Source organism: Emys orbicularis, chromosome 3, assembly GCF_028017835.1.
Source record: "Emys orbicularis isolate rEmyOrb1 chromosome 3, rEmyOrb1.hap1, whole genome shotgun sequence".
In the NCBI taxonomy this organism is placed as follows: domain Eukaryota; kingdom Metazoa; phylum Chordata; order Testudines; family Emydidae; genus Emys; species Emys orbicularis.
Window position 1 is genome coordinate 67,323,205 of NC_088685.1, and position 24,973 is coordinate 67,348,177.

A 24,973-nucleotide genomic window follows, 5' to 3' on the forward strand; every position below is an offset into this window, starting at 1 on the left:
TCGTCCGTAATACTACGTATGATTTTGAGGCTTCGTTCCATACAGGGATCGTATTCAGAAATTAAATCATTCAAGTGTTTCGCTGCTTGGTACACTTCAGCAAATTTATGAAGATTCCAACTTGCTGGCTCTTCCTGTTCATCGTCATCATCTTCGTCTTCTGTAGACAATTTTATCAGTTCCTCTAACTCTTCGTTAGTCAGTGTTTCTCTATGGCTCTCAATTAATTCTTCAATTTCTTTCTCAAGGATGTCGACGAAGCCATCACCACCCACTTGCCTGGCCACCTGAACAATGCATTTCACTTCTTTGTCAATGGTCGGGAAACCCTTAAAATCATTCACACATTCTTTCCATAGGTTTGGCCAACATGCATTGACTGTTTCAGGCTTGATTGCATCCATTGCCTGTTTAATATAAGTGATGCAATCGGCAATGTTGAAGGACTTCCAACACTCCATCACATTAAGATTGGGATCAGCATCCATAGCGCTACGTATCCATGAGAACATAAGCCTCGTGTACGTGGCCTTGAAATAGCGAATCATGCCTTGGTCGAGAGGTTGGAGGATGGTATTGGGGGGGGAGAAAGACGACTTCAACGTTGTTATGTGCAAACCGGAGTGCTGCAGGGTGGCCAGGAGCATTGTCTACGATCAGCAACACTTTAAAGTCGAGTCCTTTCTCTTCGAGGTACTCCTTGACCTCCGGAATGAAACACTTGTGGAACCAATCCAGAAATAATGCTGCCGTAACCCAAGCCTTTTTATTTGATTGCCAGAACACAGGCAGGAGATTTTTGTTCTTGCCTTTTAGGGCACGGGGATTTGCAGCCCAGTAGAGCAAGCCCGGCTTTATTAAATGCCCAGCCGCATTTCCACAAAACAACACAGTGACACGGTCTTTAGCTGCTTTGACGCCAGGGGCTTGTCCTTCTGATTTCAAAATGTAAGTGCGGTTGGGCATTTTTTTCCAGAGCAGCCCAGTCTCGTCAGCATTAAAAACTTATTCCGGAAGATAACCCTTTCTTCTATGATTTTCTTTAATTGTTCGGGGTAGGCTTTTGCTGCCTCTTCATTGGCAGATGCAGCTTCATCAGTAGTCTGCACGTTTTTCAGGTTGAAGCAGTTCCTAAAACTGTTAAGCCAACCTTGGCTGGCTTTGAATTCCTTCTCATCAGAAGGCTGTCCCTCTTCGGCAGGAGGTTTGAACAGCATGTAGAGGCTAAGAGCCTTTTCTCACAACATGTTGCCATCAATAGGCACACGTTTACGGTTCAGGTCTTCCAGCCATAAGTTTAATGCCTTTTTAGTCGTCACTAAAGTCTTATCACGCACCTGGCTCGTCACCTTAGCAGTTATTGGAGCACTTGGTGCCACGGCTTGACGAATTTCTCTCTCTCGAATCTTGATGGCACGGATGCTAGATTCGTTGCGGCCATATTTACGCGCCACGTTGGAGACCGACATACCGCCTCTCAATAAGTCCAACACAGCCACTTTTTCCTCCAGCGTTGGAACAGATCGCTGTTTCTTCGGTTGAGCACCAGATGAAGTAGTTGGCTTGCGTTTAGGGGCCATGTTCTACGAAAAATACGTATCTTTAAACACTAGAATCACACTCAGCGCAGCGAGATGCTCACACTATGAGAGGCACGGGGGAACTGAGACCGACTGAGGGAACAGCAGATTCATGTCTCCCATCTCACGCTCACTCCGGGGCATACGCTCATTGAGTGGAATGCTGGGTGGAATCGCCCGCACTATTTACAGGTATCTTGTTGTTTTTCTTTTTTTTGCCGAGCGTGTATAGTTGAATTCGCGTAAGTTAAATGCGCGTATGATGCGATTCACCTGTATACACAAGCAGCTAGTACAATATGGCTAGTTCCAGGTACAAAAACAAGTACAAACAACTGTAGCACTGCTATACATCTGTGAGCAGATATTGCAAATCTGGGGTTTCTTGCAGGTAGATGCATGGATATCCGGGGCAGAGTCATTCTGCATGAGTATCAGTATCCCAGTTCAGTGCCTTTATTTGTCCTTGAATGCTAGGAACTAAAATATAAAGACTTCAGCCTGGTTTTAGGACATTGGAATTTGAGCAGAAGTTTTGTTTCTTCTATTGTCTGGCGCAACAAATCACAATTTTGGGATTCTCTTTCATGAGAAGTAATCTAGTAATACACTTCCTTGTGGCTATTAATAATCTGAATTAGCATCATTCTTTGTTATGAAGGTTTGAGGAGAGTCCCTTAGAACCTTTTGCTTATACCAAAGTGTGTTTCAAAAGTTCCATGTAAGCTTTTATGCTAGTGGGACTAGACTATTTGGGTATGCGGGCAGTCCCAGAAAGTGTGCGCGCGCGCCTGGTGAATCATTTGCTCATATCCTTTTTAGCAGAAGTTGTGGCTGAATAAATTCATTTTGTTGGCGAATACAGAGATGTAGAAGTAGTACATGACTTGTCTATTTCAGCATCTTTCAGCACAGTTTAGAGTTTGGCGATTAGCACTGTAGATCTGACCATCTGAGCCTATACAGTGTATCTTTAAAGTTAGACACTGGTAGCTGTATGTCTGCTCAGGCAGCTGGTGTGGAGACAGTAGTAAAGAGAGATAAAAATTCATATTTCTAAAATCAGATTTTTGGAATTTGTATGGTTGTGCTGTTTGTTCAAACGATTTCAGGGCTGAGAATTACGTGAGTTGATCTAAGGGAGTCACTTTATTCTCTAGCCACCAAGTGATTTTTTCATAGAAAAGGTAAAGGGCAAAGTCTGGGCTTTTTGGCATATATATTAGATGAGCCCCTCCCAATCATTTCCCCATGCATGGAAGCACAAGTGCCAGAGCAGTAGAACTCCATGATGCACTAGTTAGGTTAAAAATTCCTGTGCAAGCTCTTCAGATCATAGCTAGCCCTTTTCTGCAGCAGAAATACATGAGGCCCACTGGGTCAGAGCCTGTCTGCATCTGTCATCTCTTGTCTCAGTCTGAAGCCCTTTGGGGTATGGACCATCATTTGTTCTGTGTTTGTACAGGACCTAACACAGTGGGGACCTGGTTCACTACTAGGCTCCTGCCACTATGAACAACAAACAACACTTATTTATGGCTCTGTTCCCTGCATTCCCCCCGACTGCAGCCTCAGACATGGGGAGGCTTTCTCTGAGCCAGCAGTGAGCACTCAGCTTCCTTGTGGGCTTAAGAAGGGCATGGTTGCTGATTGGTTAGACAGAAGGATTCAACATAAGCCTATCGGCTCCTGCAAACACATGGGGAGCACTTATAAACCCTTGCCCTTGCTCTGGGGCACCATTGTGCTCTAAGAAGAAAAGCTTCCCCTTCCCTGACCTGGGATTAAAGCAGGACCAGGAATTTTCTCTCACTGTCAGACTGGCCTGGACAGTGTGGGTTTTTTCACCTTCCTCTTAGGAGCCCCAGGATCTAGAAGGTAGGTGAGGTTGTAAAATGCATTTTGTCACAACTTGGCAGGTGTCCAGTACAGGTACTCAGTCAATAGGGTGTCTAGTTCCCTGATAAACCAGAACTGGAAACAGATTAGAAGGCATCTCCTAAAGAAGGCGGGTAACAGGGCTGGGGCTTCCAATGTCTTGCACAGTGAGGAGACAACCACCTCTTCTCCAACCCTTTACCTCTTGTACAAGGGGAGGGCAGTGGGGTCCGATTGTGCTAGGACTCGTTTAACAAGGTGAAGGGCTGATGGTAGTCCTCTAGGAGGTGGAATGGAGGAGTGAGGGCGCTGAAGCAGCTCTTCACCAGGATTACAAAGGATGGATGATCTTCACTGGATGAGTTATTGCCAAATAGTTCCCAGATGTGTTACTTAATAAAAGTTGTGGCCCAGTTAAACCACATTCTAGTTTTTCTTTCAGTGTTGACTGGGACAATGCATTTGCAATCCAATTAACTGAGACTTAAAATAGTTTTGTACCAATGTTGTTATCCATGTTGTCATGGGTGCCAATCAAATGACAGTATGGCCTAAAATAGAGCCTCATCACAGAACTAGTTTGATGCAGAAGCACATTAAGCATAGATAGGCTCTGTATTTAAGACCTGCTTATTCTACATTTAATGCAGCACTGACATTTCTCTCCTTTTTATATTTGTCAGTCCCATCATAGGAAACAAAAAGCTTAGTGAAAATAATAAATAACCAGTCTGCCAAACACTCCTCAGGACACCACGAGATTGGCCCAACAATGTAGAAAGTAAAATTTTAAAGCAAATGTCAGGCACAAAAACTGAAAACAGAGGAAAATTTTATTTTACATTTACCAAGATAGTCGTCCCTGGATTTTTACTAATGGTGAGAGAAATTTGATTTCTCAGAGGGCAATTAAAGCTGCAACGCATTTAGGACAATTATATTTTACAAGGTATAATAGAGCGTGTAGATTGAAGTAGTTTAAACTTCTAGTTAAAACTAGTGCTCCTGCACTGAAAGTGACCAGTGGGCAGTAATGCCCTCACTCCTCAGAGTGCCGCATTGTAAAGGTTTAATTAATATACTGAAAGTAGGAAAAAATTAAAATTAAAAAAGAAATAATAGGTAAGGATTAAAAACCAAAGTAACAAAAATAGTGGCAGTTAACGTAACAAAAATCAGAACTAACAAATGTCTAGGTAACTCATTATATATATATAATTAACATTTATATTTTTTTAATGGAACTAACAGCCTTCACCCTGACCACACTGCTTATATGACAAGTCCTTTTCTCCCACCCTTTTATCTCTCTTTGTCTTTACAGATTTTTAAGCTCTTTGGGACGGGGGGGACCTTATCTTCCTATAGATCTGTACAGCATCGTGCACATTTTATATCCTTTATATAATATAAATAAATAATACATACCACTCCCAGGCAATAATCGCAACTCAAATATTTATATATAATATTACAGATCTATAGATATACATAACAGTATTAACAGTCTGGACACATATTATGTACTCCTATTTTACAATATGTTTTTGCAAACATGCATATAAATTACTCCTCTGTACAAATATTACTAACAAATATTGTCTACAAGACTATTAATTTGAACATTTAGTCCAGAACATTTTTATATACACTAAGATAAAACACCACAGTTCTTCAATGTTAATTTCTTATAGATTGATTAATTAAGGTGACTAACAAATTTCAAATGAATCAACTTCACACAGTTTTTGCCAACTTTTGAGCTGAGACTTTATAGCCTTTTCTACTGTATTAGTTATAGTTGATAGGAAGTAAATTTTTGTTCAAAGAAATTAACGTTTGCACATGATCTATAAAAAGTTTATTCTACCTTATTTTGTTTAGAGGGACTATTTATGAAAGACGAAGTGCATACTTGAGCTTATATTAGTTATGTAGTTCAGACCTAATCTATACACTAAACAAAATTTACTAAGGTACACAAAGTATGCATTCCACGATTAATTGCAAAGGTGTCCATGATATTCTAGGTAGATATCTTTTAAAAGCTAAATCTAAATGCTTGTGTTCATATTTAAATCTCTAACCATTATTTCAGCTCAGAGTTGTTCATATCACAACTCCGGGTCTATGCTACAAATCCACTTTATAACAGAGCAAGCGGCATGGTTCAAACATATAAAAAGGAACATTCATTTTGCTAAGTGTTAAAATACAGAGAACAATATGGCCAGATGCACTACATAAACAAGGATCAAAATAAATTACTGGGGCCAATAACCTCATAGTTTTGACAGTGGAAACAATCTCACCCTTTCAGAGGTGAAAGAGAAGAACCCACAGGAATCAACTCAGCATCCTATTGATAAATTATTTTTCTCCAGAACTTTTAACCTCTAGTGTTTAGTGAATGAGCCAACCAAGTATGGTTTTGTTTGTGTAATCCATACCTGATGATACTGTCTCTCCCAGCATTGCCTTGCAGCGCTTACAAATTACTCTAGCATTTTCTTTTGATTTCTGTAGGACAAGAGAAATGTCATTTAAATGTCATTCAACTCTTCTGAAAAAGAATGTATAATTTTAACATACTCTCCAGAGTGAATAGTGAACTTTATACTTCACTCCTCAGAATGTTTATGTACATAGAGATGTGTCTTGGCTATTTCATTCACTGCAGCCTTCTAAACTTTCTGAGTTACTTAGAAGTTGTGTGTTTGATTTAAATCTTACAGTACACTGATGACACTATACAAATTAAACCCAGAGTTCATATTTAAATTGAATATTGTTTAAACAATATAACTGAGCTCAACACTTACCTTCATTCATACTATTTCATTAGCAAGATTTTTGCATCTAGTATCTACACAATCAGCATTATACCTATTCATTTGGGGTATATGTGAAGCAAATATGTTTCACATGGGCATTTGTATAGGCTTAGTAAAGTTTTCTTTTTCAAACTTTCAACTTGAAAAATCATATTGAAGCCTGACTAACTTGTACCTACACAGAAAAGTAACACCTACGGTTATTATAAATAAAACAAGTTAGTGGGGGGAAAAAAACTGCTTTTCCATTTATTGTATGGTCACCAATAAAAGATGGTCATCATTTTCCATTGTTTCCAACTGTAATGAAGCCACCCTTTCACTAAAGCCAGCGTACCTCTCAACTTTAAAACCTTCATGTGTGATACAAGCCACCAAAACATATGACAAATGACCAAATGTAATTTGTGTGTTTCTGCCTACTGTACCATAAATGACAGATCATCTTTTCTCATAATAGAACATTTTTTAAAGAATGTTTCCTCATTGTATGATGTAAAGGTATGACCTTAGATTGTATTATAATTACATCTAGAAACAAAGAATGTAGGCAATACGTATAAGATTAGGGACTGTATTCTAGAATGCAGTGACTTCAAAAAAAGGACTGAATGGTAATGATAGATTACCTTGGGAGCTCATGTTGGTTATGCTGTAGCTAAGATCATGAACATAATCCTTCCATGTATAAGCAGAGAAATATTGAGTACGAGTAGAGAAGTGGTATTACCTCTGTATACAGCATTAGTGAGACAGTTACTGGAATACTGTGTTGAGTTCTGGAGTCCATACTTCCAAAAAAAAAAAAAAAAAAAAAAAAAAAAAAAAAAAAAAAAAAAAGGATGTTGAAAAATTGGAAAGGCTTCCAAAAAAAAAGCTACAAGAATGATTCATGGTCTGGAAAACATATCTTATGAAGCTCAATCTACTTTGATTAAGAGATGACTTGATCACTGTCTTCAAGTACCTACATGGGGAAGAGATTTCTGACAGTAGCTCTTTAACTAGCAGAAAAAGACATAACAAAATCCCAAGGTTGAAAGCTGAAGCTAGATAAATTCAAGCTAGGAATAAAGTACAAATTTTTTAAGGGTGAGTGTAATTAACCATTGGAACAACTCACACAGAAAATCCACCCTGTGTCTGTCGCATGAAGACTTTAAATCAAGAATGGATATTTATCTAAAAAATATGCTATAGCTCAAGTTATGGGTTTGATGCCAGAATTACTGGGTGAGATTCTTTAGCTTGTGTTGTGCAGGAGATCAGACTAGATAATTATAGTGGTCCATTCTGGTCTTAAAAATGTATCAATTTGGGAATATTAGAGATGTGGGTTCTACTCCTAGCTCTGCTAAAAGGAACCTTATGCAATCCCTCAGGTAATTTATTAGTGAAATGGGATTGCCCTGAGTCCAAAGGTAGGACTGCACAGAAATATAAAGTGTGTGTGGTATAGATGAGATCTGAATTCATGATCTCCTGGCTCCCAGCTCTGTGTATCTTCCCATAGACTAAACAATATTTGGGCAGAGATGGGAACCTGATTCAGCTCAAACGCTGTACATTTGAGAATTCTACTTGCCAGGTGAAGGTGAAGCTGCCCCTAGTAAGAATGCTCTTGTTTCTAATGCGACTGAATCACCGCTGCCCTCAGGGAAGACGGCTACTTCCTATTTCCTATGATTAGGAAACTGAGGAGGCAGTCTATACTGCAAACTTCAACTGAGGCAGGAAACACCGACCAAGATTCTAGTGGGAACACAAGGGTAGTAATTCTCTAGCCTCTGCTGACTTTTTACAGCCTTAACAGGATAAATTACGTGAGAAATGTGGATCTCATTGTACTGGAGTTGGAGCCAATAAAGACAGATGCACAGTTCGTCCCCTTTCCCAACTCCTGCCCCTTACTCTCCCCCAAAAGTTGTAGAGTAGAACTAACTTTCTTTCTTTTCTTCTTCCTGACAGGGAGTAAGGAGACTGGGTTTCTTAACACCCAATAAATGAAGGCAGGTTGGGGAGCTATAAGCACAGTATTCCTCAGATAACTACTATTTGAGTGCTTTTTCTGCTAAAAGTTACATGCAGTGGCTGAGAATTGTGCAGTATGGTACCTAAAAACACTGAGAACTCAGTGGTATCACTGCTTGAAGAAAAAGGATGATACTTTTAGCCAGACTAATTAAATCAATATATCTATGTGACAACTTGCAGCTGCTGGCAATCTGCAGATGGAGGCGGATCCTCTCCTAATATTTTTTGTGTGTGTTTCTATTTCTAAGGATCCTTGATATTGTCTTAGGGAAAATATTTTCCCCAAGAGATACTATTAGGATGCTGTGTGACCATGTGACATTTAAAATCCGTGTTACATCGTTAGACTAAAATGTGAGCAATAGAGAACATTTTGTTCTCTGTCCCACAGGAGGCTGCAGAGGATTGTTTAAGTATCTCTGCTATATTCCTACTACTGTTTTGGTCACGGGCAAACACTCTCCAATAACTGTTATGCAATTAAAAAGGAACTTTCATACTAGTGCAGACTGCATGAATATACTATAAAATGAGAACATTTGTGCCAACAGCAATCTGTGTTGTCTGTAACTTTCTATAACTTTCTCTAGATTATGGAAGAATTTTGTATTTCAATATGAATTTTTCCCTGATTAGTCCAGTTTCTGCTTGATCTTAAAGTTGTGCTCATTTGATTGGTAACTGACTGATGCTAGAAATCAATGTGTAGAAATTAGAATTTCAGTGCAAGTGCGATACAAGGGTTTTCAAACAACCAAGTAAGAAATCTTGATATCAAGGCAATTTTTAGGAAGTGAATATGGAGATTCATCACATTCAAAAAAATCTTCGGGTGCCTCTTCACTGAAGACTTGTCTCATTTCTAATGGAGCTGGTCGGACTACACTGGTCTAAATAGCAGTAGTGCGGTGCATCTAAATGAGCCATTTTGTTTCGGGTGCAGCTGCCCAATGTCTACACCTGCAAGTGCTTCAGCTGCACCCCTCACCTGGCTACCCTCTCTCACAGTCCCCCTTGCATTCCCTGTGAAAGCAGTTGCTTGTGGGAGATTTGAAAGTCCAAAGGATGTGGGAGAAGGGGCTTGTACTGCCCTAACTCTCTTGGAATCACAACTATTTCAGCAATATTTTCTAAATATAGAGCCATGCTGAACAGACTGAGCTTACTCTTTGTTCAGAGAGAAATTTCAGCTAATGAATCACCTAGCATCTCAAGAAACCCAGAAGAGGGCATAGAAGGTGTTCATTCAACCATGGGAAGAGGCAGAGACTGAGACCAGCAGTGCGTGGAATTCATACTGCGACTTACTGAGCGGCTCAGCCTGTTTAATCCTAGCCTAACAAGCCCAGTAAGTTACTTGAAGGCAGTATTTGCCAGGCAAGTGCAGCTTTTGCATCAGAACCACGACAAAGTGGTGGGACAAAGATATTCCCAAAACATGGGTCCATCTTTGCATCTCTAACCCTCGCCCCCTTGCATTGTGGGGGCATAAATAAATATTATATCTGGACCCAAACCACATCCTGATTTTGACAAGTTCTTGTATAGCCAAACTGTTTTGTTCATATTTACTTCTTAGTGTCCAGCAAAGTTTCAGCAAATGTAGTTACCCTTCGATTCCACCCATTCTTAGCTTTGGGGTTTTATTTTGCTATTCTTTGATTGACATCTTCCTATCACATCACAGGTACAGTTTTAATTAACTACCCATCTGATTATACAAAGCCTGTAGCAACAGACCACTGTTTCCATTTCAGTCTAATCAAGGGTGATCCAAAGATTTTGCTTCTTCGCTGTCTGACAATATGAAATCCCATTTGCTTTACTCGGTCTTCTTTGCAAGTACTAGGTTCTCTGAACAGTATTTTTACAATGATTCCAAGTGTGTTTCAAGGAAGAGGTTTCTGAATCATTTCTTGTGTACCTAGGTGATATTAAGATTAGGAGCAATTGCTGTGAAAATGCTAGAATTTAGTCTGGTTCCTAGACAACAGATGTCAACAACTCTACAAGCCCCGAATTTCATAAAGATCTTTCACAGAAATGTCCACTCCCCAAAATAAAATTAAAAAAATAATTAAAAAGTCACACTTTGAGATTTATTAAAACAAAATACTTTACCAAGGTAGGGCCCCTCTCAGAAGCAGAATGTTCAGTCTCTGAATGGACTATTTCAGTCCCAGGCACATGTGACTCACTTCCTGAATTCACCAGAAAGTAAGTGTGTCCAAGAAAACAGTCGTTATTCTGAGGGTGAAGAGCACTGTTGGCAAAGGGATTGGGGTGGCAGCACCACTCCTCAACCAAAGCACTCCAGTTTTCACTTGGTAGGGGAAGAACTCGGAGAAATGTCCTAATAGAGGAAAGAAAACAAGATATTTCAATCTATTACAAGCATTTCTAAGGCACCTGTCATCAATGGGTCTGAACACACTGCAAAAAAACAAGCAAACATGAGATTCCCCCAAAAAGAAAGAGCTGGCCTTCCCTCCTTCAGTAAAAGGTACATACTTATAGATGTTGAAGCCCATTGGATGAATTCTGAGAAGGCAATGGCAGCAACTCATGACAAGATTATTTGGGAAATGGCTGCATAAACAGGTGAATCTTACATCATGCCCAACAGGTGGAAAGACTCAGGCTCAGCCTGATCTCCAGCGATTATACTACAGAAATTGGCATTGACAACTAGTGAAGTGAACAATGAGATAAAAATAAAATACATCAAGTTATAGTCATGAAAAACATAATAATGAGCATTTTAAAAAATTCTCTTTAAAGTTCTCATCTCTCTCTTTTACATCAGACGTCCATGCAACATCAATACAGGTCTCTCTGCAGTATACACTCACCAAGGTCAGTTATGCATTCTGAAGGCCTTCCATGCTCACAGGGAGGCAATCAGACTTTGAAGCAAAACAAAGCAAACAAAATAAAAAATGCTATAGTGCTTTTACTTGCACTGGATAATGCAACCTGAAGTTAGACTCAAATTTAATTTACAGAAGTCACACATGCCTCAAAACACCTTACTATATTTCATGATGCCTCAAAGCCAGAACACACACACACAGCTATACAGGAACAATTCCATTTGTCTGAAACACTTACACACTATTTTCTTGCATACAGTTTCTGTTTGAACATCTGGCCTATGAAAAGCAAAAGTTAAATTCTATTTTTTTAAACAGTAACTCTTCTCTTATTCCTCCTCAGTGCATGCTTTTATGCCTACTTTAATAAAAAGTCAAATATTTGAAATACAGTAGTTACTCCTTAAACCAATATAATCCAAACATACATACAGAAAAATGTTTCATAACATCTTTTTGTTTTTAAATGGTCATATTACCCACAACCTCCTAAGCCTGACTACAGTTCCCCAGATATGTTCCTCTAGTCCCACAGATGTGTTGTTCTTCTTAAGTGCACAGCGCTCTCAGTGGATTCCTTCACTCATTTACAGTGAAGCAAATTCTACACTTTTGCCCAAATGCTGGACAATGGCTAGATGCACAGTTACTTCCACACATCCCATGTCATTCTCTAGGCTGTTTGTTGCAAGATTTTGAGGCCATTCTTTGAGCTTCCTTGTGTGTTTTCCTCTCATGCCTATCTTTCTCTTTCTGCTGCCTTCTATGTACAGTTTCTTGTCTCCTTACTTAAAGCCTGCATTTGCAATTTTGCCTGCTTTACCACTTTGCAAATGTATATTTTTTTTCTAAAGTTAGCTCACAATCTCTGAGCAGACGCTCACATATTTTCCCATCGCTGCAGTCCACCACCACCATGTCTCCCATCAGGAGGTCTCTTAAGAGGCCAATACTTTCCTGGGTACCTTCTTGTGCCTTCTGTATTCTTGTGCAGAAGTGAAATATTTCATAGGTTTCCTTCTTTCTAGATAACACAATAGATTTCAGATTGTGTTAGCACCTTATCAAAATCAATACTGTCTGCAGATGAGAGTTGAAATATATTTAAAAAATCTATTTAAAGGTCAGCTTGTGACACCCTGACACCCCAACATTCACCACTGTCATGTAATTAGGATGTCTTATACAAATTATGCCTTGTGAGGTGTTATTCTAAAAGTATTGATCTGCCAGACAGTAATACCTCATTGGATTGTATGTGCTATTGTTGTATCTGAAGTAACAAATAACACATATGTAGTGTTGCTGAAACATGTCTTGAGGTTGAAAACATCCACAGGCAGCCTTTTGGGTACGAGAGTAAAAAGGCCAAACAATGTTAATGGCTTATTGAGGAAATGCACACAAGCACAAGGATTACCCCAGAAACTGTGTACAATAGAAACCTCTCAGAGATAGCACTACACAATGGGAACTATTTGACCCAGGTCACAGCAAAAGAGCTTTCCAGCAAGTGGGGAGAAGATATAAAAGGGGGGAAATGACATTATGAGGGGACCTCACTCTCCCTGCAACAACACACCTAAGGAACAAAGACTGAACTGTGGGACGTCATGGTCCCAGGCTAGAAGGATTTTTAGCCTATGTATGAAAACCTGGGAAAGCCAAAGCAACTTGTGCCTTAAGAATCTGCCAGCCTGTTTATCACTCAGGGTGACAATTTGGTAATTTATATCCTACGTATCTAGTGTGTTAAGCTCAGTTTGCAGTTTTTGTTTATTTACTAAGGTAATCTGCTTTGTTCTGTTTCCTATCCCTTATTATCACTTAAAATTTTCCTTTTGTAGTTAATAAATGTATTTCTTGTTTATACCAAAACCCAGTTTGTGCAACTCATAACTCGGGGGGGGGGGGGGGGGGGAGGAGCAGAAGCTGTGCATATCTCCCTCCACATTGAAGGGGGGGTGATTTTTATGAGCTTGCGCTGTGCAGATCTCTCTATACAGCGCAAGACAATATTATTATGGGTTTACATATCAAAGGAGGTGAGCACGTGAGTGCTGGGCAATCCCTTAGCTGAGACCTCCCACAGAGAACTGATCGCAGGCTCTATGTGATTCTACAGCTGGGTGTGTCCCTACCTGTGTGTATGCTGGAAAGGGGCTTGAGAACCTGTCACATCAACACAGATTAAGGGAAACACAGGCTGCTGGGACAGGTGGGCTCAGTGGGACCCCAGCACGTCTTGTGGCACCCCGAAAGGGGGGTTCCAACCCCTCACACAGCTATCCTTACAAATTCTGTAGTGTAGCTATGACAAGGCTTGGCAAGCCAGTCAATTGACCACCTATTATTTGACCATAGTCAAAAACTGTCAAATGTTCCAGCACGAATGCCTTGATGCACACAGCGGCCTACTTTATTGATTGCATCATACTTCCATTCTTTCATTTTTTAGAACTTCATTTTATTGTGTTTGGCATTTTTCTGAGTTAAAATAACTTTAAGTAACTTTTTTTTTTTAATTAGGCATAAGTACCTTTCTAAGACTAAGCCTACTGGAGACCATCAAGTCTTACTGTTTTATTACTGTTCTAATAAATTAGTGCTTTAAAATATTTGATCACTTTTGACATTATCTCATAATATTCAACCAATATTTGTTCCGTCAACTAACCAGTTATTTTGGGGCTTGTCAAATGCCTTATCCAATCTTCCTTACTGCTCTCAAATCCATCCACTCCTATTACTACATGGTGTTCTTTGCTTTACAGCAACTAGAGTTGTATTTAACAATTATATTGGTTTTCTTCAAGCATTATGTAACATAAACCAACAAAGCCTGCTGTAAACTGGCACCTGTCAATGTCTGATCTGCACCTGCAGTCCAGAGCCCCCACCTTGCCTTGCCAGACAGAGACCTTTAGTCTCCACCAAGTACCCCACACAGCCTTACATAACAATAGCAGCTGCAGCATTGCCACAGCTTGCCTCATATGGGGGGCTGCAGAGCCCTCCTAAACAGACCATCTACCCCCTTGGCTTGGCCATCCTATGCAGAAATACAGCTTTTCTATTACATTTTGGGCCTTGTACATCTGTCAATGGGAAGCCAGGATCTGGGCCCTTATCTGTCTCTAGAACTGGATAAATGACATCAAATTAATGCAGCACTAGTTCAGTTTTAGAAGAGTTTGAATTGTATTGAGCAATGATTCACTCAAGCTGATCTAATACAACAACATGGGCTTATTAGGGGTCCAGTCCCTCAATGGGACCCCACGCTATTGTAAGGCTCTACCCACACAGGGTCCTATATTGGAAGAAGACTCTGTTTCAGATTTTCTTCTCTCTTTTAATTTATATAATACCCCAAAACTGCAGTCCAACATTAACATTATTTTTAGAAAGTATACATTAAAATCCTCTCTATTGAAAATCTATTTGCATTATAAAATTTAAAAATAAAATTGTATGACTTTATGTAGATTACCCCGCCCCAAAACCCTCATTGAATTTAGAATAATATACCTTTCTTTAAAAAGCAACAGAGGGTCCTGTGGCACCTTTAAGACTAACAGAAGTATTGGAGCATAAGCTTTCGTGGGTGAATGCCCACTTCATCCGACGCAACAACAGAGGAAGAAGAAGAACACATGGACTCCTCCTGAGGGTCGAAATGACAGTCTGGACCTATACATAGAATGCTTCCGCCGACGTGCACAGGCAGAAATTGTGGAAAAACAACATCGCTTGCCTCATAACCTAAGTCGTGCAGAATGCAATGCCATCCACAGCCTCAGAAACCACCCTGACATTATCAAAGAGGCTGATAAAGGAGGTGCTGTTGTCATCATGAACAGGTCTGACTACCAGAAGGAGGCTGCCAGACAACTCTCCAATACCAAATTCTACAGGCTACTTTCCTCAGATCCCACTGAGGAATACACTAAGAAACTGCACCATCTACTCAGGACACTCCCTACACTAACACAGGAACAAATCAACGTACCCTTAGAACCCCGACCGGGGTTATTCTATCTACTACCCAAGATCCACAAACCTGGAAATCCTGGACACCCCATCATCTCGGGCATTGGCACTCTCACTGAAGGACTGTCTGGATATGTGGCCTCCCTACTCAGACCCTACGCCACCAGCACTCCCAGCTATCTCCGTGACACCACTGATTTCCTGAGAAAACTACAATGCATTGGTGACCTCCCAGAAAACACCATCCTAGCCACCATGGATGTAGAGGCTCTCTACACAAACATCCCACACACAGATGGAATAAAAGCTGTCAGGAACAGTATCCCTGATGATGACACAGCACAACTGGTTGCTGAGCTCTGTGACTTTATCCTCACGCACAATTATTTCAAATTTGGTGACAATATATACCTCCAGACCAGTGGCACCGCCATAGGCACCCGCATGGCCCCACAATATGCCAACATTTTTATGGCTGACCCGGAACAACGCTTCCTCAGCTCTCGTCCACTCACGCCCCTTCTCTACCTACACTACATTGATGACATCTTCATCATCTGGACCCATGGGAAGGAGACCCTGGAAGAATTCCACCATGATTTCAACAGCTTCCACCCCACCATCAACATCAGCCTGGACCAATCTACACGGGAGGTCCACTTCCTAGACACCACAGTACAAATAAGCGATGGCCACGTTAACACCACCCTATACCGAAAACCCACCGACCGCTACGCCTACCTTCATGCCTCCAGCTTTCACCCCGGACACACCACACGATCCATCGTCTACAGCCAAGCGCTGAGGTACAACCGCATCTGCTCCAACCCCTCAGACAGAGACCAACACCTACAAGATCTTCACCAAGCATTCTCAAAACTACGATACCCACACAAGGAAATAAAGAAACAAATCAACAGAGCCAGACGTGTACCCAGAAGCCTCCTGCTACAAGACAGGCCCAAAAAAGAAACCAACAGAACCCCACTGGCCATCACCTACAGTCCTCAGCTTAAACCTCTCCAACGCATCATCAGTGATCTACAACCCATCCTGGACAATGATTCCTCACTTTCACAGACCTTGGGAGGCAGGCCAGTCCTCGCCCACAGACAACCCGCCAACCTTAAGCATATTCTCACCAGCAACCACGCACCGCACCATAACAACCCTAACTCAGGAACCAACCCATGCAACAAACCTCGATGCCAACTCTGCCCACATATCTACACCAGCAACACCATCACAGGACCTAACCAGATCAGCTACAACATCACTGGCTCATTCACCTGCACATCCACCAATGTTATATATATACACACCATCATGTGCCAGCAATGCCCCTCTGCTATGTACATTGGCCAAACTGGACAGTCACTACGCAAGAGGATAAATGGACACAAGTCAGATATCAGGAATGGCAATATACAAAAGCCTGTAGGAGAATACTTCAACCTCCCTGGCCACACAATAGCAGATGTAAAGGTAGCCATCTTACAGCAAAAAAACTTCAGGACCAGACTCCAAAGAGAAACTGCTGAGCTCCAGTTCATTTGCAAATTTGACACCATCAGTTCAGGATTAAACAAAGACTGTGAATGGCTATCCAACTACAGAAGCAGTTTCTCCTCCCTTGGTGTTCACACCTCAACTACTAGCAGAGCACCTCACCCTCCCTGATTGAACTAACCTCGTTATCTCCATACTGATTTATACCTGCCTCTGGAAATTTCCATTACTTGCGTCTGATGAAGTTGGCATTCACCCACGAAAGCTTATGCTCCAATACTTCTGTTAGTCTTAAAGGTGCCACAGGACCCTCTGTTGCTTTTTACAGATTCAGACTAACACGGCTACCCCTCTGATACTTGATACCTTTCTTTAACATAAATTAAGTAGTCAGATGTTTGCTCTACACATAAAACTTGGGAATTCAGTCATAACAGTAAATGTAATGCAATAATTAAAAAAACACTCTATTCTGCATTTGATTTTTCAATGCACATATAAACCACTTGTGTAGCAAAAATAATTTTTTGGCCTAATGGAAAGGGCAATCTCCTTAAAAGATAATTCATGAAAATTAATTTAAGTTACATTCTGCTCTACTCTCTGAAAGCTACTGAATGACAGAAGCAAAGCCCTGAAAGGCGTACCTTTTGTCTATAACCTCCTCTTCTACAGTATAATCAGTACGAAAGAAAAAAGCATCCTGAAATCTCTGCAGCTTTCAGGCCATGGAAAATCTGACAATCTTCCCTACATTGGGTAGTATGGAAGGGGCAGAGGGCATGATTCTGTATCTCTGGAGAGCCATGAGACTTATGGAAAGAATCAGGCTCTAACCCAGTGGATCTCTGATCATCTGCAAGGAAAACCTGCCCTCCACACATCTCTGCAACCTTCTTCCCCCCCCAACATCTATGTTATCACAAGCTATCTGTCATACGCTACCCCTCTCTCTGGTGATGCCAAAGCCAGAGGGAACTAATGTTGTTTCTAACAGCATTAACTACAATACTGACTTCAGCTTGGAAATGAGGCAGTGTGGGAAAGGAGAACACCAGATACAGTGGCAGCTACCCTGCTCCATCCTGTCATACCTTCCAGATCTCTGTAGCCAAACCAAGCACCAGAGGCTTCCTGAAAGGAGAAAAGCATGGTGGAGAGCCACTGCCACGCCCCACACACTTCACCCTTTTATTCCAATTTGATCTTCTGTGTGCTCAGGCGTGGAGAAGAGTGCAGTATCCATTCATATAGTAAATAAATTAAAATTTGAAACAATGTTTATTTGGGGATGGAAATGCCTCTGATAGCATTCAACTGAAAATATCACAAATACTACTGACAGGAACTTAACAAGTTCTGGTCATTCTTTAAATATATAAAAATAAAACACAAATTAGCTGCTAAAACACTTCATAAGGAATAGCCATGGAATCATCATTTGGTTACACTCGAGTAAGTCATAAATCAGTACAGCTGATGGCAATATAATAGAAACGGATTACATTTGAATTGCCAATTTGAATATTAGGAGTGACACAGATCCTAAGAGATAGCAAGTACGTCTGTTAGAATGTGCACATGTTCAGCTGAAGCTGTCAAATTGCTCATCACAACAGCTAGACAACCCAGCAACTCTGCACTAAAATTCACGGTCAATCTGCAGACTTTGTAAGAGAGAGAGATAAGGCAGACACACAAAGTTCAGGTACAGCTTACACACTTCTGAAGGTTCAGGGCTGCTCAAATCTGGGAAGCCGATTTGGCCCATTTAGCAGTAGGAGTCCAATAAAAAGTTCAGCTCGAGATATTGACTTTCCCAAGTTTGGAGGAGTTCGGATCTAGGATTTTGAAATCTTGGGAACAGGGGGAATGGGAGAGAGTGTCCTAACAGCTACAGATGTTACTGGGCACAGGCCCCATCCTCCACGTGCCAAGCTTCCTCAAGTCCTGTAGTAGAGAGTGCTCAGCACATGGGGTTCCACAGAAGCACACTAACCAATACAGAAAATCTCTTCAGAAAAATTGTATTATACTTCTTTATTATGACTCTATAACTTTAAGGGCAAAGTGCTAATTTTACCCTTTCCCTGGGAGACAAAAGGTAGCTTTCCACCAACACCTACTCTGGTTGGTCACACTATAAGTACAACTTGTTGACAAGGGAGAATTTATAGGACAGAATGAGCAGAATCAAACAGGATTCCCGAAATGCAGAAGAATACAAAAACATGTATACATTTATATTAAAAAAGTGCTCCTAAAGCTATAATTAATTAATAATCATTAACATTTCTTAAACAAACAATCTCTTTGACTTAAACTTTCCCTGCAGTATTTGCAATACAACATACTGAAGTGCTTTGTTAGTGTAGGACAACCAGAAAAGGAAACTGACTAATAAATACACTTACCTCTTATCTATGGATAAAAAGCCCTATACCTCAAAACACAGAAGAGAATAAGACTCATCATCCTCATTCCACAGATGGGGAGTCTGAGGCAGACAGACAGACGAAATGACTTGTCTGCTACAGTGCGGAGCCAGGAAAGGAACCCAGATCTCCTAAATTCCTGTCCAGTGCCCTAACCACTGAAACACATTGTCTCCCCTAGTCTCTTGTTATTTTCCACTTTGAGTGACATTCCAAAAGTAAACAAATAGTGTAAATGATGAAAGATTTGTTTCAGATAATTTCACTTTTAACAATCTCTGGTGTACATGAGTAACAGGTGAGGAGGCTTTTAAAAATATGACTTTTAACCTGTCCATCTTAGTGCATGAGTAACACGAATAGCAACCACTCCTAACAGAATATTAGGAAACATTAGGAAAGGGATAGATAATAAGACAGAAAATATCATATTGCCTCTATATAAATCCATGGTACGCTCACATCTTGCATACTGCGCAGATGTGGTTGCCTCGTCTCAAAAAAAAAAAAAAAAAAAAAGATATATAGGAACTGGAAAATGTACAGAAAAGGACAACAAAAATTATTAGGGGTATGGAACAGCTTCCATATGAGGAGAGATTAATAAGACTGGGACTTTTCAGCTTGGAAAAGAGACAACTAAAGGGGGATATGATAGAGGACTATAAAATCTTGACTGGTGTGGAGAAAGTAAATAAGGAAGTACTATTTACTCCTTCTGATAACACAAGAACTAGAGGTCACCAAATGAAATTAATCGGCAGCAGATTTAAAACAAACAAATGGAAGTATTTCTTCACACAACGCACAGTCAACCTGTGGAACTCCTTGCCAGAGGATGTTGTAAAGGCCAAGACTATAACAGGATTCAAAAAAGAACTAGATAAATTCATGGAGACTAGGTCCATCAATGCCTATTAGCCAGGATGGGCAGGAATGGTGTCCCTAGCCTCTGTTTGCAAGAAGCTGGGAATGGGTGACAGGAGATGGACCACTTGATGATTACCTGTTCTGTTCATTCCCTCTGAAGCACTTGGCACTGGCCACTGTCGGAAAACAGGATACTGGGCTTGCTGGACCTTTGGTCTGACCCAGTATGGCCGTTTTTATGTTCTTACGTTATGCAGCATTTATTAATATAAAACATAAAACTATTTCTTACCGTTCTTTTATTATGATTTCACCACAAGATTGACAGTAAAAGGTGCAACTCTTCTTTGCCTTCAGACTTTCACTCAAAGTTGAAATTAATTCTATAGATATTAAAGAGGACATAATAAACATCAAGTTCCTGTTGAATCTACATAAATTTGCACATAAAAAACCTGGGTATCCACTCATTAGCTCCAGAAAGCTGAGATTCTAACTACTACAAGCAAGAAGAAAAATATTGACATTCCACACACCAAATTCTTTGTACACTTCAACATCCTGCTTGCTTACAAGAAGAGAACAGGCAAGCAGAGCTGAAGGAAGACCCATATTCACAGCATCTAGCATTTACTGTAATGAATACACGCTGTATTTGAATGGTCATTTTTAACGGTTTTACAAGCTTCATGTTGGAGAGGCTGAAGTTGTGTCAGGGTCAAGAGGATCCTTGTAAAGTTACATTTAGATAAGATTTAATTTGAACCCTGTTAATGTAAGCTCTACTGATCTCTGGCTTTGCTGTGTGATGGTGCCTCCCTTAACTTACCACACTAGATATTTGGGGGGGAGGGGGGAAGCAATAGTCTAAACTGTCAACCAAGTACAGGTATATAACATAGCAACAAAACATGCTCTCTCTCAAAAAATGACAGTTTCCAATATAGCAATACCCTCTTCTGGCCAGCAAAGAGAAAACACTACAACTAAAGCCAGTTCAGACAGCATATTTTCCCAGTTATAACAGAGAACTAAAAATAATCAATAAATATGACTGAATCAAAACAAAGCTACAAGTGTACCATTGTGGACAGATGAATTTGAACTGCAGAAGTAGCCAGCATATGCCACATTTTTAAAACTGGAGCCCTAAGTTGCCATAGTGAAAAATTAGGGCTGCCAATTAATTGCAGATAACTCACATGATTAACTCAAAAAAATTAATCGCTATTAAAAAAATTTATCGCGATTAATTGCACTGTTAAACAACAGAATACCAACTGAAATGTATTAAATATTTTGGGATGTTTTCTACATTTTCATATATATTGATTTCAATTAAAACACAGAATACAATGTGTACAGTGCTCGCGTTATATTTTAATTACAAATATTTGAAAAATACTATTTCTTTTGTTTTTTACAGTGCAAATATTTGTAATCAAAAATATAAAGTGAGCACTGTACACTTTGTATTCTGTGTTGTAATTGAAATCAATATATTTGAAAATGTAGAAAACATCCCAAAATATTTAAATACATAGTATTCTATTATTGTTTAATCGCTTGACAGCCCTAGTTATTTTCTCACCTTGTTTTTCTCTATGTTCGAAATAACTTGTAAAAAGTCTCAGATTATCCATAAACAAAAATTATATTTTCTAAACAATGGCCTTGCTTTTCTTCTTCTCAAGGAATTTGGTATACAGTGTCTAAATCAAAGGAAAACAAAATAATTGGTCACCCTTACTTGTATTTGAATCTGCTTGAACTTGCAGCCTCACATGTAAACCATCTCCAACTATATACTGTAGTCCTCGACAGGAAGAAGGAACAATCCTGACCTCTGCAGGAAAGCTGATCATCTTGCAGGCTTGACAACTTTTTATTTCTAATGATCCTGGAGCCACTGTAATATCCACTGGCAAATTTCCTGCTTTTGGCTCACTAGAGATTTAAAATACACATAAATTTTTATATCAGTTAGAAAGAAAGCTTTACAATGAGGGTTTAGTCATACATAATGTTGACTTGTTTAAACAAACAAATTTTCTCAAAGTTGAAATGCTTCTGACTTTTATTTATTTAAATTTTGTGGCTGTGGATGATGCAATATTTGTTGAGTCCAACATTAAGAAATGTATATGGATTAAAACCAAAAATTAATGCATGCTTTTCTACAATCCACAAATATTTGTCTCCAAATTAGTACACACAAGATTTATTTATTGGGAAATAAGATGGCAATGTAACTGTTTTTCTTTAACCTAAAACCGTGAAACAAAATGTGACAGGAAAAATAGTTTCAACTGTCAAAAATCCCAGCCACATATCAAAATTACACAAAAATGAGAGACAGTACGATGTTTACATGTTTAAAAGATCATGTGGAAGGGGTCACAATAATTATAAATAAAATGTTCGGTCTTTCTCCCATTTAAATCACCAGCAAAATTAACATCAAATTGCATGTGGATAGAACTGGGTCCAAGGTATCTGAACCTGAATTCCTTGCACTCATAATTCCCACTGAACCCTCAGAGTAGATTAAAACTAGAAGAGGAAATATCAGTTCCTAATGTTAATAGTTGCCTGTTCCCAGACCACACTATCAGGGAGGCAGAAAAACAGACCTTTGTTAATTAGAAGAAACCAACACATTTAAATGTGGAAACAGTATTTTGCAGAAATCACAGAGGAAAAAGTGACTTTTAATACTTTCTGTATGGGTTTGATGTGCCTTTGAAATTCACTGGGCCAACTGTTTCCAAGATTCATAGTAAGTAGTATGATATTCATTTTCATCCACATTTTTTCACTTTTTATTACATATGGAATGCATTTTGCTGATTTCTGCAGTCAAGATATTGAACTTCACAAATCATGTACAGTGCCCACATAATAGATTTTGACGCATTTGCAAATGTTATTGTTGAAAGTTACTTATGTATTTGTTGAGGGAGGGGAAGCCGGGCAAACAGGTTTATTTGCGCAATTAAGTTTGGAATTCAAAGAATATATGAAACAGAATCAGATAAATACCTCAGTAAATAGAGGAACACCATCTAAATGCTTTTCAATTGATATGTAATGATTTTTAAGATTAGAAATTACATTAAGAGTAAAATTAGAAACTAGGACTACTTAGTGAGATTACGCGGTGCTGGGATAGCGACTACACGCACAAGGGGAATGGTGAAGGACTGTGCTTAGGTAACCACCTGTCAAGCAACACAAGGAGCCTTGGGTGCATCAAAATGCCAACAGAACAGTAAAAGTTGGGGGGGGGGGCACGTTCTTGTCACCCAAGCGGTTGCACCTGAATGACCCCAGAACTCCAGCCGCCACAAGAGCCAGGCTTGCAGATGCGCTGTCCCCACAGTGCCTCCAAAAGCCCCGTGAGCAGGAGCTCCTGAGCAGGCACAACTAGGCAGCAAGGTAAGGGGCTCGGCCCCGCGCAGGGAGAGGGAAGCGGACACAGCCGCTCCTCAGCAATACCGGATAATCAGCAGCCCGCTCTGCATCCTCCGCCTGATCTCCAGGAAAACTGACTCCTCCATGTGCGCGCCGCCCGAAGCTCTCTGCCCGGACCCCTGATGTTACGGGGCTATGGAACGCCCAGGCTACTCCCGGTCAAGCTGCCCGCCGGTGAACCCACGTGGAGAGGGGACTGTCTGAACCCAGCCCAGGAAGCTTTTTCAGCGAAGAAGGAACAAGAGCAGAGCATGCTTGTGCCGCCCTCCCTGCCGCCCCAACAGCGCCCTCTGGAACTGCAGTGCCCGCCATGCACACCGCACAGAGATAAGAGCCTCCCACAAAGCGGACTTGCTTCTGGGGAGTGCCGCGCTATCCCATCCCAGTAACTAGGGTGACCAGATGTCCCGATTTTATAGGGACAGTCCCAATTTCTGTGTCTTTTTCTTATATAGGCTCCTATTAATCCCCTCACCCCTGACCCAATTTTTCACATTTGCTGTCTGGTCACCCTACCAGTAACAGAGAGAGCTGTTCTTGCTCCCAGTAGCCAGCTTTGAGTTCTGCCAGTTACCCACCTCCTGCAAGACCAGAACATATTCACTGCTGGGCTAAGAAGTGCTTCTTCACCTGAGTATCCCCAATGACCCTGCTCAGGAAAGAAGGGATTAAACTTGTGTTTATAATGCCCCATGTAATTTTACAGCGCTGGAGAAATGTTTTATAATAACAATTAAATCCCAAAAAGAACAGGAGTACTTTTGGCACCTTAGAGACTAACAAATTTATTAGAGCATAAGCTTTCGTGGGCTACAGCCCACTTCTTCGGATGCTGTAGCCCACGAAAGCTTATGCTCTAATAAATTTGTTAGTCTCTAAAGTGCCACAAGTACTCCTGTTCTTTTTGCGGATACAGACTAACACGGCTGCTACTCTGAAACCTGCAATTAAATCCCAATTTGTTTTTAAGGACATTGGAGGGAAAAGGAAGGGAAGTTTCTTCTTTGCCTAAACAGTGTAGCCCACTCATTATTTTATGCAAATCTTGCATATGTGGTGTTTTTCTTAAAGTTCCTATTACTGCATTTCTTTCTCTTTTCTATATCTAGAAGCCTGCCTGTGGGCTGAGTCCTGCTCCCTCTGAAGTCGATGGGCTTAGTATTGGGCCCTATGTTTTAACTTCCTCTAGTTTGTTTGTCTTCCCTCCCCCCAGAAGCTACTTTTATTTCTTTTTACATTTGATTTTCTTTAAAATACTCTTTTTAAAAATCCTCTTTCCTTTTGTGATTTTACTTTCTTCTCCAATATTCATCTTCAGTGTTCTCTCTTTCTCTCCAGCTTCTCTCTTTCAATCCAGCAAATAAATGAACATAAATATCTTTACATATGTATGTAGTTCCACTGAATTGAATGGGACTACTCACACGTGTAAAGTTATTCACATGCATAAGTACTTGCAGGATCAAAGCAATAGTCCTCACTCTGCTCCATTT

At 40.3% G+C, this 24,973-nt stretch overlaps 1 protein-coding gene across 2 annotated transcripts in view; it reads right to left on the reverse strand.

Annotated features, from left to right (window-relative positions):
• UBE3D (ubiquitin protein ligase E3D) overlaps positions 1-23,649 on the reverse strand; it is a 128,125-nt gene extending 104,476 nt beyond the window's left edge. For both annotated transcript variants that reach the window (XM_065401736.1, XM_065401735.1), the window contains exons 1-5: positions 23,505-23,649; positions 21,757-21,953; positions 20,299-20,389; positions 10,448-10,679; positions 5,909-5,978 (exon numbers count right to left, since the gene is read on the reverse strand). In XM_065401736.1, the coding sequence (XP_065257808.1) occupies positions 5,909-5,978; positions 10,448-10,679; positions 20,299-20,389; positions 21,757-21,953; positions 23,505-23,566 (652 nt within the window). In that variant the 5' untranslated portion in view covers positions 23,567-23,649. The remainder of the gene's footprint in view (positions 1-5,908; positions 5,979-10,447; positions 10,680-20,298; positions 20,390-21,756; positions 21,954-23,504) is intronic.
• Positions 23,650-24,973: the final 1,324 nt, after the last annotated feature.